This window comes from Mytilus galloprovincialis, chromosome 8 (assembly GCF_965363235.1).
Source record: "Mytilus galloprovincialis chromosome 8, xbMytGall1.hap1.1, whole genome shotgun sequence".
NCBI lineage: Eukaryota > Metazoa > Mollusca > Bivalvia > Mytilida > Mytilidae > Mytilus > Mytilus galloprovincialis.
The window spans coordinates 66,877,780-66,897,129 of record NC_134845.1 but is presented as its reverse complement, the minus strand read 5'-3'; the positions used below and the strand labels follow the sequence as shown (position 1 = coordinate 66,897,129).

Below are 19,350 nucleotides of genomic sequence, written 5' to 3'. Positions count from 1 at the left end.
ATGCTAGCAGTGTCTCCATTAATAAGGCTTGAAACGATTTAGATTAGTTATTCCTCCTGTTACCAAAATACCTGTAATTAACTTTAATCTCATATCTGTATTCATCTGAATTACATATTAAAAAGACTTACAGTACGTAACTAGGTTAATAAAAAGCATGTACATGTAACTGAAGAAATTTTAAGCCATGCTGTAAAATTATCTTGTGTAACGTTCTAAGGTTTTGGTACAATTTTGTAAATTATCCCAATTAAATTTATCATCTGAATTATTATGTTTAAACTGTTAGTATACATTGTATGTTGATGTATGAACTATAGAATACGGATGGTATCGTGACAACAATTTTCGTAGACTAGAAATAATGAGAATATCAATGTAAATAAACTCATTATAGATATCCGGATTGAAATTTTGTATTTGAGGCAGACGCACGTTTCGTCAACAGAAGACTCATCATGATCAGTGACGCTAAACACAATAACATCGACTGATTAGGTAGTATCATGAATGTAACAAGTTATTGCCTTGGCTGAGCCTTTCTTACAAGTTACATTTGTTAAGACTAATTGTGGAATCGGATTGATATCGATAGAATTGCATTTGGTAGTGCTTGTAGGATTTTTAGCAGAGGAAACGCTAAGAGATGATCCATTTTATAGACTACTTATCCCGTTAATTGTAATTAATCTTATAGGATCAATAGGTGTACTTGGATATACTATGATAATCTTAACATATTCCGAAAAAATCAGATATGTTTGTTTTACAGTTTTTGGCGTTGTGATGTACAGTAAGTTATCATACACTTGTATCAAATAATACTTAAATTTTACAGTTCAATAACATTTAAAATTATTAAAAGGCTATGAAAGGATTACAAGGTTTATTAACCAGATTCCTACAAATTTCCTCAGCGGGCTGATAAAGGCACCTTTATTAACTGCTTCCGGAATGTTATCGCATGCCTTTCCGTTATTGTCCGTGGGGTTTATCACATGCAACTTCGGGTATTTCCGTATTTCCGGAAAGTTGTTTGTAAACATGGCAGACGACACGGACACTGCTGCTTTTGTTCAATCGTTGCAAAACGATAATACAGTTAGAAAAACTGCTAGTGACATGAGACTTTTCAACAAATGGTTGAGATGCAATAACGAGATGAGTTTAGCGGAAGAAATTCCTGTTACGGAACTTGATAAATGTTTGGCTCGTTTCTTCATGACAGTTAAAAAAGACGACGAGTCAAACTATGAACCTCAATCTGTCAGGTCAATGCAGAGCAGCATTTCAAGATATCTAACAGAGAAATGTGCAATAAATATTATGGTTGACAAAGAATTTCACCACTCTAGAGATGTGATGTCTGCCAAACTGAAACAGCTTAAATCCATTGGAATGGGAGCCCAAAAAAGGAAAGCAGACCCCTTCACAGCTGAAGAAGTTAATTTACTATACGAAAAAGAGCTGCTTGTTGCAGGTAACAATTCTTTGCATAATTATTATTTTTGTTATTGATATTTTAAATAGTTTTGTCTTGTTATTTGACTCTTTGTGACGTCACAATTTTCTCTAAAAAATGAACACATTGATATGATCATGATGTATTAAAACAAAGATTTGACAATAACTTGAATTATCTTCACCTGATTTTGTACAGTCGTAAGAATGTATATTATTTTAACCTCATTGTATACACAAGTCTAAATCAAATATTTTTTACTCAAACAAATTCCTTAAATTTATTTGCAGTAAATCCTCAATCTCTAGTAAGAACAGTATGGATGAATAACACTCTACATTTTGGTTTGTGCTCCCGGGAAGAGCACACAACTTTGAGATGGGGAGACATTCAAATGAAGGCAACTACTGATGGTCAGCAGTATCTAGAACATACAGAAAGGATAACTAAAACAAGAAATTGTGCTAACTTGGATACACGTGCCTCTCAAGCCAAGATGTTTGCTGACACAGGTAATGTTTCAGGAAAAGTTTTATAGGGGGACAAGATTCAAAATAATTATTTCATTTTTTAATTGAATTACAGAAAAAGTCAATTAAAAAGCGCAAAACATAGTATACATGCAGTGTAAATATGTAGTAAACAAAATATCAAAATATTGCCATCACAAAATAACAGCCAGATATTACAAGTGTAGCTATATATATATTATATTGTAAACATGTGTATAATAATGACATTTTAGCAATCAATTTTGAACTGGTTTATCTTCTTTCAGGTAATCCTAGATGTCCTATACAGACATATAAACAGTTTCTTAGAAGAAGACCAGAAGATATGGTTGCAGATGATTGTCCCTTTTATTTGGGGTTTTCCAGGCAAATTAAGGATGACGGTGTCTGGTTTTCAAGACAAGCTTTAGGAAAGAACACTTTAAGTTCTTTTGTTAAAATAAATGTGTGAAGACGGTGGTATTCAGGGTAGAAAAACTAATCATAGTGTCAGAAAAACTACTATCACTGCCTTGGTACATGAGGACATACCAGATACACGCATAATGCAGCTGAGTGGACAAAAAAATGTTCAATCCATAAACTCCTATAGCTCAGCATCAATTGAACAACAGAAGGAAATGTCTAATATTTTGAGTAAAATTGGTACAGGGAAAATAACTTCGGATAAAAACCCAAGGCCTTTGGATGATAACAACAATGATATACCATCAGATGATGATGCAGAACTTTTGTCTGCTTCCCAAGAAGCTGAACTTTCTTTTGTATTGAAAGACATTTCAAATTTCGAATCTAATTCTAAACCAGTTTCAGCAACAACAACTACAGGAATAAATGAAATGCTTATTATATCGTTTAATAACAACAATTAAAGTTCAGAAATTTGTATTTGGTTAATTATAAATTATCAAAGAAAAACAAAATTTTAATGGTTTTTGTCAGTATTTCTTCTGTTGAAGTATATGATAAAAAGATAATTACATGTCATTTTTCATATCATACCCTTTATCGGCTCTCGGTATGACCTAGGGCCGATAAAGGGTATAATATGAAAAATGCCATGTAATAATCTATACGTATTATCATTTGTGCAGACTGCTGTTCTGTCTTTTGACCGTTATCAGTCATCATTACCATTCCCTATATCCGTTATCCTGAAGCGGAAGCAGAAACTTGGTTATATTGCTGCTACAGTTTGGTTAATGTTGTGTGTGTAAGGTAATTTTAACTGGGACATCAAAAGGCGATGGAGACTGTTATGCCCTGCAAGCATTCCATTCCCGGCCAATAAACGTGTTTGGATCGTCCATATTTGTAGTCACACTCTTCATTGACGTGCTGTTTTGCATATATTAATTTTTCGTAATATACGAACGCAATTTCAATCAGCCAGGACACATGGAATTCATGTAAAGACAAACCAGACTCGAGAGGCTCAAATGAGTACCCGTATGTTCCCAACACTTAGTATGCAGTATAAAAAAAGAAATAAACGTCGTGCTCTTAATGCTAGTTTGTACCTGATTTGTACTCATACAGTGACATCTTTGTTAAGAATTTTTATATTACTGCTCATTAGATATGATCCATCATTCGTGAACAGTGTGAGGGAATTTTTGTGGTATTGCAGCTCATGACATACATTTTTGACTTCGTTTTTTATATCATATAGGGCCACTTAGAGAGATTTTCACATGTTACATATATAGTTTGAGAATTGGGAATGAAGTGCAAAGGAGATGTTTGTTTTTCTATAACGTGGCACTTATAAAATGTTTATGGATTCAACCGTTACTTAAGTAAGACATTCACAATGACCCCGATCTTGAATTCTAAAAATGGAACATATGGATATAAATCTGTTGAAATAAAGGAACAATTGGTCTAACCATAATGGAAATAAAAAACATCCAAGAGTGAGACAAAAACAAATAATCGGTAACACTTCTTTTCAAATTAACGTATTTTGAATATATAGAAAATAAGAACGATCGATAGAGATGCACAGCGATTGATTTTGTTTTAGGTTCATACACATGATGAAACCACGTTTTTATTTCTTCTCTTTTAGATTTATCAAGTTTAGTTAAACACATATGATGTATTTCATGTATAACCAATTTGAAGAACTATTAAAAAGAATTACATATTGTGTGGAAAATAATTATCAAAGGTACAAGGATTATAATTGAATACGCCAGACGCTCGTTTCGTCTACATGAGACTCATCAGTGACGCTCATATCAAAACAGTTAAAAAGCCAAACAAGTACAAAGTTGAAGAGCATTGAGGACCCAAAATTTAAAAAAAAATGAGCCAAATACGGCTAAGGTAATCTACTCCTGGGATAAGAAAAAATTAAAGTTTTGTAAACAGGAAACTTAATAAAATGACCATATAATTGATATTCATGTCACCACCGAAGTGCTGACTACTGGGCTGGTGATTTCCTCGGGTACAAAACCAGTGGCATCGACCTGGTGGTGTAAAATAGTTATCACATGAATATCTATTTTGACTCTGGACTTTTGTTTTTTTTGAGAGGTAGGCCATTCTTGTACTCGACAGGTAACATAGACTTTAGAAGTCAAGTCGAGATGGAAATCAGTAAATTTAAAGAGAAAACTGTTTCATTTTTCTGCATATAAATAAATCACTGAAAAGCTGTAAATCTTTTCTCCCCGAATGCACCAATTATATGACTTGTTTGATTCTACTTATTTTGCATTCTTATACTTGAAGAAGTACCAGGAGATCATATCATAAAGTAGATACCTTTAAGAAAAAATATAATCTGGAGTAAAACGTGGGTACTATGAAAATAGTTTATTTTAAAACCTAAAACGTTAACAAGTAACATGTTCATTAGTCATTGGCAGTTCAGTATTTACATTTTAAATTTTGTCCTACATATTTGCATTAGGACTTCAACGTATTTCTTTTTGGGGGCAAAGATATATTTCGGTTAGTTAGTAGTTGCGCCAAAATCAACAAGGATATTTACCAAGATCTTAGTAAAAGGCAACATATATCAACGGACGAGTACAAATGACAGTTTACACATGATGGTTAAAGTTTGACTTGCTTTATATGTCCTAAAATAAAATTCGACTTAAACAAATGTCATAGAGGCATATCATACTTAAAAGTTAGCTTAACTGATAAGGCGAAAACAAACAGACAAACGTGATATTTGACAATATTTGTACATTTGTAACACAATTTGGACAGAAGCCATATGTTATTACAGAGATTTACTTTGACACTTGCACATTTATTACTTCACCATGTCTGATACATACAACCTGCAGCAAATTAATAACCATGAACATTGAAAAGTAGAAAAGATTTCAAAGACTCAATGCAGCTGATTCCGACGGTCCTTCTCCTACATTTGTAGGAGAGTTGACAATTTAGTTGCACTATCGTTTGTAATATACGATCACAAACTTGGATGACATTTGTACACTTTTGAACATTTTTAAATGTGTATTTACGTAAATGAACATAATTTTATTTACCATGACTTTTTGTTCGTTGAGAAGATAGATGTATACCATTTGCTGTTAGATCAAACATTTTTTTTATATTTATCTTTGAAACTGCATGGTTATTAAACATGAATGCAACTCAGACATTACATGGAGTTGTGATTGTTGTATTGTTAAGACTGTAATCAATTTAAGATGTTTATCATTTCTAGTTTATAATAAAACGATAGCTTTTGGTCGATTACCATTGCGAGTGTTCATGTTGTGTTGAATTTCTTATTATATCATTTTAATACTCAGGGATTATGTATATGCTTGTGTAAGTTTTTCCCGCAATACAGATATGTTTTATTGTAAATCTATCTTTATTCTAAAATATAAAAATGTTAAACATAATAATTTTTACTGTATAGACTACGTTTTTTTTATTCTTAACGTATCCTTTATGAATTAAAACAGTAATTACCATATGTAAGAATTCATACTCTTTTGTGATTTTATTATTTAGGATAGATTTTCGGTGTGTGATGAGCAGACTCGAAACCAAGTTTGATATTAATCAAGTAATCCAAAACAAAACACAAACATAAATACTTGAATAGCTGCCAATAAACAAATAAACAATAGGCGAATGTAAGTACTAATGTTTACCTTCAACGCGTAGTTTTAGTAGAAACGACTTGAGTATAGTGCCATATAATTACATTTATTAAAGTTATGTACACTTGTATTTAAACATTACCACGTGTATTTGTTTATAATTATACACGTTTTGAAAGTATATAATAGGTTACATGTTTTTTATTGCTCGAGTTAGAACTGACCATAATATTTGAATAAGGACAATTCAAATATTTCGTGCTATTCTTTTGGCGGTTGTGTGAATTTATGATATTGTGATTCGAGGTTCCCTTTTGGTGCAGTAGAGTTTCTCACCCTACCATCCGACTTGATGTATTTTTTCTTGTGTTATTTTTGATTAATGTGAATAATATTGTGTGTAAGAACAGAATCTTGAATTTGATTCATAATATATATTTGCGTACATAATGACAATCGTTTTCATTTTGTAGATTGGTTTTTGTGTTTGTTACCTGCAGCGGTCTAGGCAGACTTTAACAGTTGAATATTATTTTGCATTTGTTTTAATCAAATTAAAGTTTGCTGAACACTGTTGAGATTAATTTATAAATATTGTGTGTTCGCTTGAAGTTATGAATTAGAAAATATTTGTTTTCCCAGAAAGTACAAACGAACTGAAAGTGTAATAAAAGGAAAGACTGCATATATAAACATACCATATAACACGGTGATTATGGTATTCTTAATTTTTATTTTAGGTAATGCTACATGATTGTTGTGTATTCGATCTTGTATAAAACTAGAAAGCCATCACGACAGCTTGTATGACAATATGAACAAATAATGTGTGCATTTTGACACAAAGAATAAGTTTGAAACCGAAAATCATATACAATGTTATTTAATATACATTGTACAATGTTGTATATGGATATCAAATGTCGTAGAATGTTGCACAATTTAAATTTTGAGTCTATATAAAAAATAACGGTTTTTGAATAATTGGCTCTTTTGCCAGGAGTTATTTTATATTCCTACGATCTATTTTTCTACAATAATATGTTCCCTTCTGATTCAATGTGTCAGATATTCAGGTTAAAAAAGAAGTTGTGTATTGCTACTTTTGATTGAAAGTACATGACTGTCATATTCAGGTGTTGATTTTTAAATGAATATAAACAAATCACTACCCGTTTTTAATGTTTTTGCCTATTATGTCTGTTTGTTTTGTATATAGACATCGTTGTCAATAAAATTGTATGCGACTGTCATAAAAATGAGAGATTTAGCGAGCCTAAATACCAGGTTTAAGCTACCATTTTCTATATTAAAAAAAGCTCGTACCAAGTCAGGAATATGAATGTTGGTTCTCATTCATTGCTTGAGCTTTTGATTTGCACATTAGCTTAATACTTTCCATTTTAGATTTTCCTCGGAGTTCGGTAATTTTGTTATTTGGCCTTTAACAAGCAGTGCAAACGCAATTGACCCTTACATGTCATGATATGAATGATTAATGCAAAAATGCATATAATAGTTATCAAAGGTACCAGGATTATAATTTAGTACGCCAGACGCGCGTTTCGTCTACATAAGACTCATCAGTGACGCTCAAATCAAAATATTTATAAAGCCAAACAAGTACAAAGTTGAAGAGCATTGATGATCCAAAATTCCAAAAAGTTGTGCCAAATACACGACTTAAAAAAAAAGTTTGAGTATAAGCTCATCATTGATATCCGGTTTGGAATAATGTATGCCAGACGCGTGTTCCGTCTACAAAGACGCATTTGTGAAGATCGAATAAAAAAAGAAAAATTAAGTACGAAACTGACGAACATTTAGGACCCTAATTCCCTAAATGTTTTGCCCAAACAGCCAAGGTAATTCATTCTGACAATATCAAGTCATATCAACACAGAATTGCTGATTACAGTGTAGTTAATAATGTTAAAGTTACTATAAAATGACTTTAAATACATTCAATATATAATATGTTTGACAAACTCTTCATAGTACTAATAAAAAAAGCCCCCTCTGAAAAAATTTAATGTAATGTTCATCTATTGTCACAGAAACGGAAATCAATTAGGAAATCATGCAATAGATTAATGAACGACTTTTGGATAAATGATAAATAATTGTACTCTTTGAATTACAAAGATTGTTATTTATAGTGAGACGTTTACATAATTATATAACATTATGTTCATGCAAAACATATATTTCATACAAAGTGAATATAGATTTAAATTGTGTTGATTCGAAATACGTCCAATTTTAATTTTTAAACAAATACTAGTTTTCAAGGTGATTCCTTTCATGAATAAATTCATTATACAATGGATGACTCAGATAGCATTAAAATAATTAGACAATGCAAATATCGATAAACAATTGGCGAATTTAAACATAAATGTTCGCCTACAATTAAAGACGCGTGGTTTAGTAAAGATACACTTATTCATTGTTTCTTTAAAATATATATATATACGAACTTAAAATCTAGTAAACAAAGAAAGCTTGCATAATGGGTTTCAACACCTAATGGTAAGGTGAGTAATAATATATAAATATAATATAATATATAAAAGTATAATTGATGAATTGTATTTAGCGTTAATGATGTCGGTTGCTTCATTTGTACGAAATTGTTTCATACTAAAAGGCTGACATATCATAAAGGTCCAGCTCGTATATTAGTGTCTGAGAATAACGCTGAACACCAGAAAACAGTTAATTATATTATGTTGATATCAAATATCGTGTGACATTCTAACAATCATTATTTGTACATATTTCGGGGTCCATATTGGAAATGGCGGTTGTGGAATACACTTTTTTTCTTCACCGCGTACTATATTGATATCAGTGTTTGAAATTATATCCATTATGTAAAATATGTAAACGGCATGGTAGTGTGTGTTATATTTATATTAAAAAAAGAGAATAGCGGCAAAACATTGTTTTTTAAATAATGATTGACCATATCGCAAGCGACAGATATGCTAGTAATACTAACATATGATATTAACGATTGCTTTTTTTTTGTAATGCAAATTAAAGATGCAAATAATATGTATTCAAAAGTAATTGAAAGATTACTTGATTCGTGGATGAAACTTACTCATGATACAAAGAGAACATAAAAATCAATTTACAATGATAAAAAAACTGCACGAAATTGATTTTGTCTGACTTGCAATAATATTGTGCTTTAAGAGGTGTATGGATTAATTGATTGATTGTCGGTTGCTTAACGTTCACTGACAAATATTGCATGCATGACCTTTACATGTCACTCGTTTGTTATAACTCATTGATGCAGTCGAAACTTGTGTGTCTCTCCGAAATCTTTTCTGGACCTGTATTATAATCATTATGACTAGTGACGTATATAAACTAAATAGTGTATCTTTATATCATTTAAGACTGAAACGGCAATTTTATAATATATTTCTTTTTTCTATTTTTGTCTTATTTTTTATATACTATCATTATAATGTATTAAATTTATAGTGGTTGAAACGTCACTTTATTTAGTCGAGCAGATACCCATCACGTTTTCCAATTTCAATCCAAACGTCAATTGGATTATGTTGGTTTGATAATAATTTGATTTGTATAGCTTGTAAGATAGAATTTGAAAAACTCACAAAACACTACATGTATGTGCAAACATTAAACTACTTAACTTCTAATTTTCTCATTTAAGGTATGAAGTAGTTTGTTAAAATTTCAAGTAATTTCATAAATGTTCATCGTTGCTGTTTCCCTTTACAAATTTGTTAACAGTGTAATAAAATGCTGTCTTATGTACCGAGTCAGGAATCGAGAGTTGTTATCCATTCGTTTGATCATTTGATTTTGCAATTTGAGTATGGACTTTCTGTATTGAATTTACCTCGGAGTTTTGTATTTTTGTTATTTTACTTGTGTCTCATATTAAAAACTAAGATGCACACTGAACCACACAATGGCAAAAATAATAAAAGAGCGAGACAACTTCACACAAAAATAAAAGGCATGTTATGGAATAACTGTTTAACAAATGAATCGGATATGTTCCTAACGTCGTAACTACAATACTCTTCCCTTTCATCAATGTGACCTACCGAATTAGACTATTTACCGGATTTATTATCACATAAGCAGCACGACGGGTGCCACATGTGGAGCAGGATCTGCTCACCCTTCCGGAGCACCTGAGATCACCCCTAGTTTTTGGTGGGGTTCGTGTTGTTTATTCTTTAGTTTTCTATGCAGTGTCATGTGTACTATTGTCTGTTTGTCTTTTTTATTTTTAGCCATGGCGTTGTCAGTTTATTTTCGATTTATGAATTTGACTGTCCCTTTGTTATCTTTCGTCCCTCTTTATTGAACTGGAGCACTGGCTAGTCTGGTAATAGCCGTTGACAAACAGTCCACCAGTCGTCCAGTTCTATATGCTTATGATATTTCAGCCGTATGTTTATTTAAAATGTGGTGACCTGATCTTTTTTCAGATTTACATTTTCAAGCTAGTAACTGGTAGAAAGAATCAGGACAGGTCTTTTCAAGTTGTCATCTTAAAATATGGCGAAGGAAACTAAAATGTAAGATAAAGTAAAAAATAGGTGTAAACGAAAAAGCAAATATTATTTACTGTTATTGCATTAATAGATTAAATGTTGTCATAACAAGGCCATTTATTTTGTGACGATTGCTAATTTTCTCATTTAAACATTATCTTTTATACATTTATGTACCTTTCAGATACCGGGTAATCATTAATTGCAAATTTTTTAATTCTTTTAATTATACTCATATACAATTGTATCTTAACTATTTAATATTCTTCTGCGTTTCGTTCTTTTAAGGATGTATTTAGGTAAGGTTAGGTGAAAAATAATAAATCAAGAATTTAAAATTGATTATATCAGCCGCTAGAGCATTCGTAAAGGATAAAAATCAGCTAAAAATATTGACCTCCTTTTCTTCTTATCTTATATTTGCATTGGTATTTTTGGGTTTCAAAACAAAATGAAGAATCTTCTAAAATTTTGGAAAAATGACCTTTCATGACCAATTAAGTCTTATATGGAAAAATAAGGGTGTTATGGGGCAAAATATTTTACCTTGTATTGTATGGAAAAACACCAAGGAGTAGGAATATTTGACATGAATTCCAAAACCTCACCTTAGTACATCCTTAAGGGAACATTATAACTCATATGTTTATAATAAACATGCAATTCAGATTTTTTTTATTTTCTTTATAGCGTAGATTATGTAACAAAAATAAAGGACGTTGTCAATAAAAAAAACTTGACATGGATATATGGAAAATTCGGTAAAACAGGTATGTATATGTTCCTTTAAACTTTTTGGTTTACCAGAAATAAGTTTTAATAAATCAATAATGTATTGATTACTTACTGAAGTACATAAATACTTTGAACAAATCAAAGTAATTTATCTTAAAGTAATACAGCTTTTAAAATTTATACGTACAAAAATAAATCATCAGTGATGAATTATATATTATATATAAATGTGTTTTACAATCACAAAACAATTATGATCTAACGGGCGCCCGAGAGGTCAAAGTAATAGATTTACACTAATACTCCCCTGTCAACACAGACGTTGTCAGTAAGAATCCCTCGCGGGGGAGTTACGCTCGACTCCAGTCTTTATTTATTAGAATTGTCGGTTATCCTACCAAAGGTCGGTGGTTCTCTCGGGGCATTCCAGCTCCCTACACCAATAAAATAAAAATAAAACTGACCACCACGATAAAGTACAATAGTATTGAGAGAGCGTTTAAATCAATCAAGCAACTAATCATCGGCAAAAAAAAACTACAAATAATATATAAACATGTTCTTTAATAAACAAACACCATAGACCTGTCATGCTCAACAAAGTAGGAAAAGCATTTACAACAATCAAGATTTGATAGAGAGAAAATACAAAAGAAGACTGAGGAAGGCTTGTAGTGATTCTAATAAACTGTACGCTATTCGTTTACCATGTTTTTGAACATATTCGTACAGACGAAAAACAATAAAAATGTCATCGATGTAACATTTGAAATTTTGTCAGATTTTCGGAATTCTCTGGTTTTTACCGTTTGAATTTTATAACTAATTTTGCCTATTGACCCCCATTTTTCTACGAAAAATCAAGAGGGAAAAAAACTGCCAAAATTTCAATGGCTTATATCTCGAAAACAAGCACATTGACCTCTATATATCTTTTGCTTTTTTGATTCCTTAATTAATGCACTATCAATATATACAAGTTTTATGAGAAGCTATGTATTTTGAAATTAAGTAGCGAACTTCCTTAATCATTTTTTGGACTTCCCATATTTGAATTGCTTACAGTGCAGGAAATGCTTACCCTTCCGGAGCACCTGATTTCACTCCCGGTTTTTAGTGGAGTTCGTGTTGTTTCTTAATTATTATTTATAACTGTTGATGTAAATGTCCTTTGGTTTTGTGAGTCTTTGTTTACTCCTTGGTTTTGATTGTTATTGTCTTCGGAGTTTGGTATTTCATAAGCTTTACACAAATTTTATACTGGTGACGCATGTGATATGCTATTGATTAAATAACCTAAACTATGAGAGAGAAAAAAACGTTAAATTTACAATACCTTGATTTAAACAAAATATAAACGAACTGAATAAAAAAATATGTTTCCATCAAAGACCACTTTATTTGGTATTCTATAAAAATATAAAGTAGTTTAACATATGTCACATGATATTTTCCAGATCTAAATTAAGATTTTGAAGCAACCATAATCGTCTATGTTACTTCTTATGGTAAATTTAAATTCTATCAAGATTATTGACTCTTTAACTCACCTTGTTTCCTTTTTGAATGCAATTATGCTTGATACACAATACTATTTGCAGATGTGATTTTAATATGAGAAAAACTATTTCTACAAAATATGCAGCATTTTGTATACAAATTACGCAAAATATTGACTCCCTGTTTAATCGGAAGACGCCCTGTTCTGTGAAATATTGAGAGAATCATTTAAACGCCATAGTTAAAACTTTATATATGTTATTATCTGTCATGGTGTTCCTTCTGCAGAAATACAATCTTTGTACTTATAGTTTTGTATACACTGGGTTATATAAACGGTCTATTATATATTTTTGAATTATTTAGGTGCGGCAAGTGTAACCTTGGTGAGTGCATTCACGGCATATAAAGTGTTCGTACAAGACCTTATCACAGGTTTGTTTGATAAACGCTATACGATACATATTAAATTAACAACTAACGTTGAAGTATGTTACTTTTATAGGTTAATCGGCTCTTTTAAATGTTTGGCTTTGAATGTTCCTAATGAAGGTTAATAAAAAAAAAAAAGCGCATTGAAAGCATAAAACTAATAAGGTGATGTTTTCATTTTTATTTTGCAATAGTATTTCTTAACGTTAAATATCGCAGTATTTTACATTTAGCGATCAGATTAAATCAGTTTTAATTAAACATGATCACATAAATAAGGGACAACAATATACAATATAAGATCAGATGAAAAAAGAGTATTCACAAGCAATATGTGTCAGATAATTTAAACTCGTGACATGCCCAGAACACAATCGATGACAGACAAACATCGATCCACAAACACATTTTTTAGAAAACTTACACTATAAGATTAAGAAACAAGAAGAATGTTAGCAAACAAGAGAATGAACTAAGAAGGTTAAACATTTACACCCTTACTAGAGACAAACATGTACATCTTATTGCTAATGCAATCGACCGTATCTGATAAATCTTTGATATCTGGTCAAATGAAAATATTAACTACAATTATACTATTTCACTCTAACATTTTTAGTGAAAGAAAACCGATTAATAGAAATTTTTTTCGCAGTTGAAACGGCTTTTCTCATAAGATTTTGTTCTCAATATTGTATTATTTTTGCAATTCTTTTAAGAGGGAAATAAAATGTTCCTTGACATAAAAACAAGTTATGTATAAATAACTATGTTAATGTTATGTTGTTGCGCAGGGTTAAACTGGTCTTCAGGGAAAATTACAGAGAAGAGAGAAGCGGAAGGTTAGCGTGTAATTTAAAACATATTGTTCTTACAATGTACATGTAATTCAATGGTCGAACTTCCGTATTAATACAAAGCTAATGAGTAAACTAAACCTTCGACAAATTGACTTTAAATGTATATTATTTCTGTAGGAACTCGCAAACAAGTATAATGACAACTTGTAACTAATTCATATTATCAATATTTTATCTGAGACGTTTCTATTAGAAAAAAGGATGAAGATATAAACATATTATTTCAGTTTATGTTTAGTCCATTTAATGGTATATTTCGCCTTTTGTTTACACTGTACACTGTTTACAAAGATATTTCTGAATTTGATTCAAACATTAGCTGGATTACTGAGTTTTTCATTAAATTTACTTTAATTGAAAAATGTATATGCCCTATTCAATGGTATATATTGAATATTAAGATATGAAAGTGCTTGGTTAGGAATTCTGAACAGATTACGACATATGTTAAGAAAAGCACTGGTATCAAAAAATAAGTTTGCATGATAAATCGAGTAGATTATAATTAAAACCATTGGTGGATCCAGAGGTTTTCAGGGGTTCGTACCCCCCCCCCCCCCCCCCCCCCCCCCCCCGTTTTGACGATCAACATTTTGAATAAAGGTTTATGATTGGAAACCCTCTCTTTATATTATACGCTTGTTAAAGAAAGAAGAAAGATGATAGGAAATGACGTGGCCCATGGACTTGCCTGGTCACATTACTATGGTTATCTACAACATGTTTTACCAGGTAATGTAATATAACGGTTTGGTATTGATTATTTGAAAATATATCTGCGACAGAATGGTTTTTGGAAATTACAGTAGAAGGGACAGTTTTTAAATCAATGTGTTAGAGTTTAAGTACATGTTCATGTAGTAGTGAAACTAAAATAATTTTCTTAAGATAATAGTTCAGTTAGATTGCATTATAATTTATGCATCACAATGGAGTACTTTATGAACTACTACGTTATTAGAAGAATATGAACATTAAAGCAATAGCAACGCTCTTTCAAACGCACAAAACAAAACACCTCCCAAAGGAAACAGAACAACAATATTAGCTGTCAAATTAAACAATATCTGAAGGTTACCACAGAGTGCTCAAAATTATCAAAAATGCCAATCTAATTATTTAAGGATGTACACTTTTGAGGAGCCAAAAATTTCTAAAATTATTTTTTTTTCTTAACCTGATTTTTGGGTTTATAAGACTGTCACAAAATAGTTGGTGTAAAAAAAATCATATGGTGGAGCACTTCTCTTTTTGCTACAGCCCTTTGAAAATGCCCAATTTTTACCTATTTTTAAGCTATTATCGTGAAAAAAACCACTGTTCCACAATTAAATTTTTTTCATACTTTTTATAAAGATGAAGTGGACCAATCTCAATTACTTTTACTCCAAAAAACTATAGGTAGGTGTTAATATAAGAAAGATATATCATATTGTGACGCTTTTTTTTGTGCAAAATTTACCATGCTGTCAATTTAGTAAATTTGTGATTTTTCTCAGTTTTAAAAACAACATGCATATTATTACAACTTTTTTGTCATAAATGATTGAAAAATACATATCTAAGAAATTTGAAAAGACCAAAATGATATGGGGTGTACATGATTCTTGTAAAATCATGTTTGTATTCCTCACACATTTTCTTTTCACAAAAATCATTTAACTTAAATTTTAAGTTGATATTGATGAAAATATAAACTATTACAGCGGCTTATATCATTAAAAACGTGTTATTGTTATGTTAATTAAGGTTATTGCTAAGACCATTATGAATGTTGAGGATTATAGTTTTCGATGTTACCGTATAGTTGGTTATTTTAAAGGGGTGCAAATTTTCGAAACAAAATCGCAAATAAATTTCGCCAATTCAAAACTGCACATTCAAAGGTATTGATAAAATTTTCAATCAGCCAAAATAATAACCGCCAAAATATTTCGTATAAATAAAGGCAACAGTAGTTTTTTGAGTAATTGAGAAAAAAACAAATCCGGATGACACACTGAAACTGAGGGAAACGCATCAAATATAAGAGGAGAACTACGACACAATAGTGTGTATTTCGTATACCCTAATTATTCAACGAAAATCGCGAAATTTTACACTTGCAAAAATAATCAGCTATACTGTATATCTTAGTTATTGAAGAAAAAATTGAGCAAACAGACTGGTATATAAATCTGTCAAAGGAGGAGAGAAAGCAAATACCAAAGAAGCTATATGAACTGATTCCAAGAAAATGCTATGTAGACATACCAGGGAGTGATGAAAACATTGAAAAAGTATCCGATTTAGCTATAGAAGGCGACAGAGCCGGTAACAAAAGAAAAATAAAACTTCAGATTTATAGCATAAAGGATAGAAAAAAGGTAAAGAAGATATATGCGCAAAAACCAAATGAAACGAACAAATCCATACATTTCATTGCAGTAATAATGTCCACAACATATAAGTTTTTTAATAATGATGTAAATGATTTTAAATTTTAACATGTTTTTCCGGTTATGAAAAACAACATGAACAAGATCAGCTTTATTTTTTGACGTCTCAAAAAAACATAATTTTACCAAAAAAAAACAAAAGCAAAATTTCCGATTGCGTGAAAACTAAAGTCGTGTTTAATTGTTAACTTTTAAAACAGAGATCAAGTCTTTGGTTTTATTAATCGTAATCTTGTCTTATGACCAATTTGTAATTGACTTTTTTTATTTTTGACTTGTGCGTGTTGTTGAAATGTTCATTGTTGCAACAAACAAACAAAAATATTTGTTAACTGTGTATAAATTTCACGGTTATACTTAAAACATGTATGAATTAGCAAAACCAAAAAAGGAAATCTAACTTTGATCAAAATTATTTTTAAACGATTCTTATATTATTTGCATATTAACAAATTCTTCAGTGTGTCATTTTGTCTCGTTTACTTCAAAATCCTTGATTGGAATACACATGTACAGACATATAATTTAACAATACTTTAGGTTAAGAGTTAAAACTCAATAAAATTTTATCAAAATTGTCAACAGTTGGATTGGGTTTCACTAAAGAAATCGTTTGTTAAATCTAGATAAATGATCGTGTATGCATGAAGGTCAATTTAATGAGCATAAATCGCAGTTTCAAGTGTTGAAAAGAGATTTAAATTCTTAAAGTCTTAAATTACTTTTAACTCCATTGAATGCAGTTGAAAGAGATTGACTTTTTAAACGGAGGTTACATCGAATCGATTTATTAAGTTTTCCATTTTTTATCCAACATTTTTAAAGCTTTTAACGTTTTTATGCCCCACTAAGGAGCAGTATATGTTTCGGCCTGAACGTCTGTAAGTCGATCCGTCTGTTCTGCCATCTGTCCCCTTCAGGTTAAAGCTTTTGATCAAGGAAGTTATTTCTTTATTATGTCGAAGTCAGAATGATAACATCTATCTAATTTGAATTCCACATTAGAGTTTTGATCCTAACTTCACGGTCAATGATCACAAAACATCGCAGTGCGAGCGGGGCACGGGCATACGTGTTTTATGGACATAGTCTTGTTCACGTTAATTCTAACCTATAAGGATTTGAGAATCTCTTGACTTGGCAAAAAAATCGGTGTCATTTTATGTTTAATCAACTTTACAGTGTTTTTACCACCGTGTCAGGTACACATATCAAACTTGTATACCACTGTTATTGCATAAAAATCAATTTATAACCCGATTATGTATGAAAGCACGATTTTCATTAAATAACTAATTGATATTCACCAAATAATTAAATCAAACAATATTTTCATGTTATTTTAGAAATACTACTGTGTATGTGAATGTCCACCTGTGTTAAATACAATAAATAACATGAATGACATTCAGACGGCGGGGATTACTCGTTCTACAGGCAGCAATATCTTCTTCCCTTTGAGAAGACATCCCAAACTACAGCTCTTCACCGTTGATACAAAACTGGTTCAGCTGATGAGATTCTACTACGCAATGAATGCATTACTTTGTTTGAAAAAAGAAAACAAAGAAAAGGCTAGATTCCTTTTGTTTAACGGTAATTGGTTAAGTATTACTAAATCAGATGTGATGCACTCCATTGTAAGAAGAAATTGGTTCAAAATGTGTTTAAGATTTTTCTGACTCAATCTTATGGCATGATCAGAAGAAACCAAACTAATGGTGAAAAAAGTAAGTCGGAGAAACATCGGCAACGGGTTTTATTTTTATTTTTGTTTTTGTGTGATAGATGATAATTTTACGGGATCACATGCCGACGATATATTAGAAAACTCACACATTTGAAAATTTGGTGGATAGTTGTGTCTCATTATCATTCATACCACATCTCCTTATTTTTACATGGTGGTATCTAGTAAACAACTATCTAATAAACCCATTCGTCATAAAAATAACGTTCTCAAAAAGTATCATAGCGGACAGGAGATGGGCGTATATGTATTTATATGTATGGAACGTAGTTCTAAGATATAGTATCACTCAATCTTTGTTCTTTTAAATATACGTTCGCAGTCTTCAGTGTTTGAAAGTCACGGCCGACACTCGGTTAACCGAGAGTTTGGTCGGTTAATCTATATTGAGTATGCGGCTATATCGGCGGTTGGTCTGTTAATCGGGTTGGCTAAAGTCTGTTAATCAGGTGTTATCGAGAAAATCATTGAAAGTTCAGCATGTTTCATTGTATAACTTTTTAAATACATTTTTATCATAAAAAATATTCATGTCTAACAAAACAATTCATTGTTCTGAATCCAGTGGTGTAATTATTATTTTTCTAGCTTCAATGTACGATCTATAAAATGAAAAGGCGGGTTACTCATCAATAAATTTATACACATTTTACACACACAAACTGTACACAATATGACACGTTGGTTGAATTTACGTGCATGCAATATTTTGAACATCGAAAAAAGACAGGCATTATGTTTGTTAACCATACTGAAATCATTGTGTGAAAAATCTTCACGAAAATCGGTATTTTGGTGACTTAAATCAATCTTTATTTAAAACCTGGTCTGTTAATTGGTCTGTTAAGAGTTATGAATGGCAATAAAAGTATAATTTTATTGCTATATGGGGTGTTATCGGATCAAATGGGTAGGCTCAAGACGAGCAGCTAAAATATACGGAAACAACACATGAGATATGAACAATGAACAATTTAAAAAAAGGAAATTGAAAATTGATAAAAACGGTTTCAAAAA

At 31.0% G+C, this 19,350-nt stretch overlaps 2 protein-coding genes across 2 annotated transcripts; both read left to right on the top strand.

The window, feature by feature from the left end:
* The first annotated feature begins 849 nt into the window (after window positions 1-849).
* On the top strand, window positions 850-2,811 carry LOC143042414 (uncharacterized protein KIAA1958 homolog). The gene is made up of 3 exons (XM_076214701.1): window positions 850-1,480; window positions 1,753-1,974; window positions 2,241-2,811. Exons 1-3 carry the CDS (start codon window positions 955-957, stop codon window positions 2,423-2,425), a joined length of 933 nt encoding a protein of 310 aa, XP_076070816.1. The 5' UTR covers window positions 850-954; the 3' UTR covers window positions 2,426-2,811.
* Window positions 2,812-10,547: 7,736 nt separating this feature from the next.
* Window positions 10,548-17,128, top strand: LOC143043757 (stimulator of interferon genes protein-like). The gene is made up of 7 exons (XM_076215937.1): window positions 10,548-10,642; window positions 11,309-11,388; window positions 13,220-13,288; window positions 14,080-14,127; window positions 14,794-14,877; window positions 16,282-16,458; window positions 17,124-17,128. Exons 1-7 carry the CDS (start codon window positions 10,623-10,625, stop codon window positions 17,126-17,128), a joined length of 483 nt encoding a protein of 160 aa, XP_076072052.1. The 5' UTR covers window positions 10,548-10,622.
* Window positions 17,129-19,350: the final 2,222 nt, after the last annotated feature.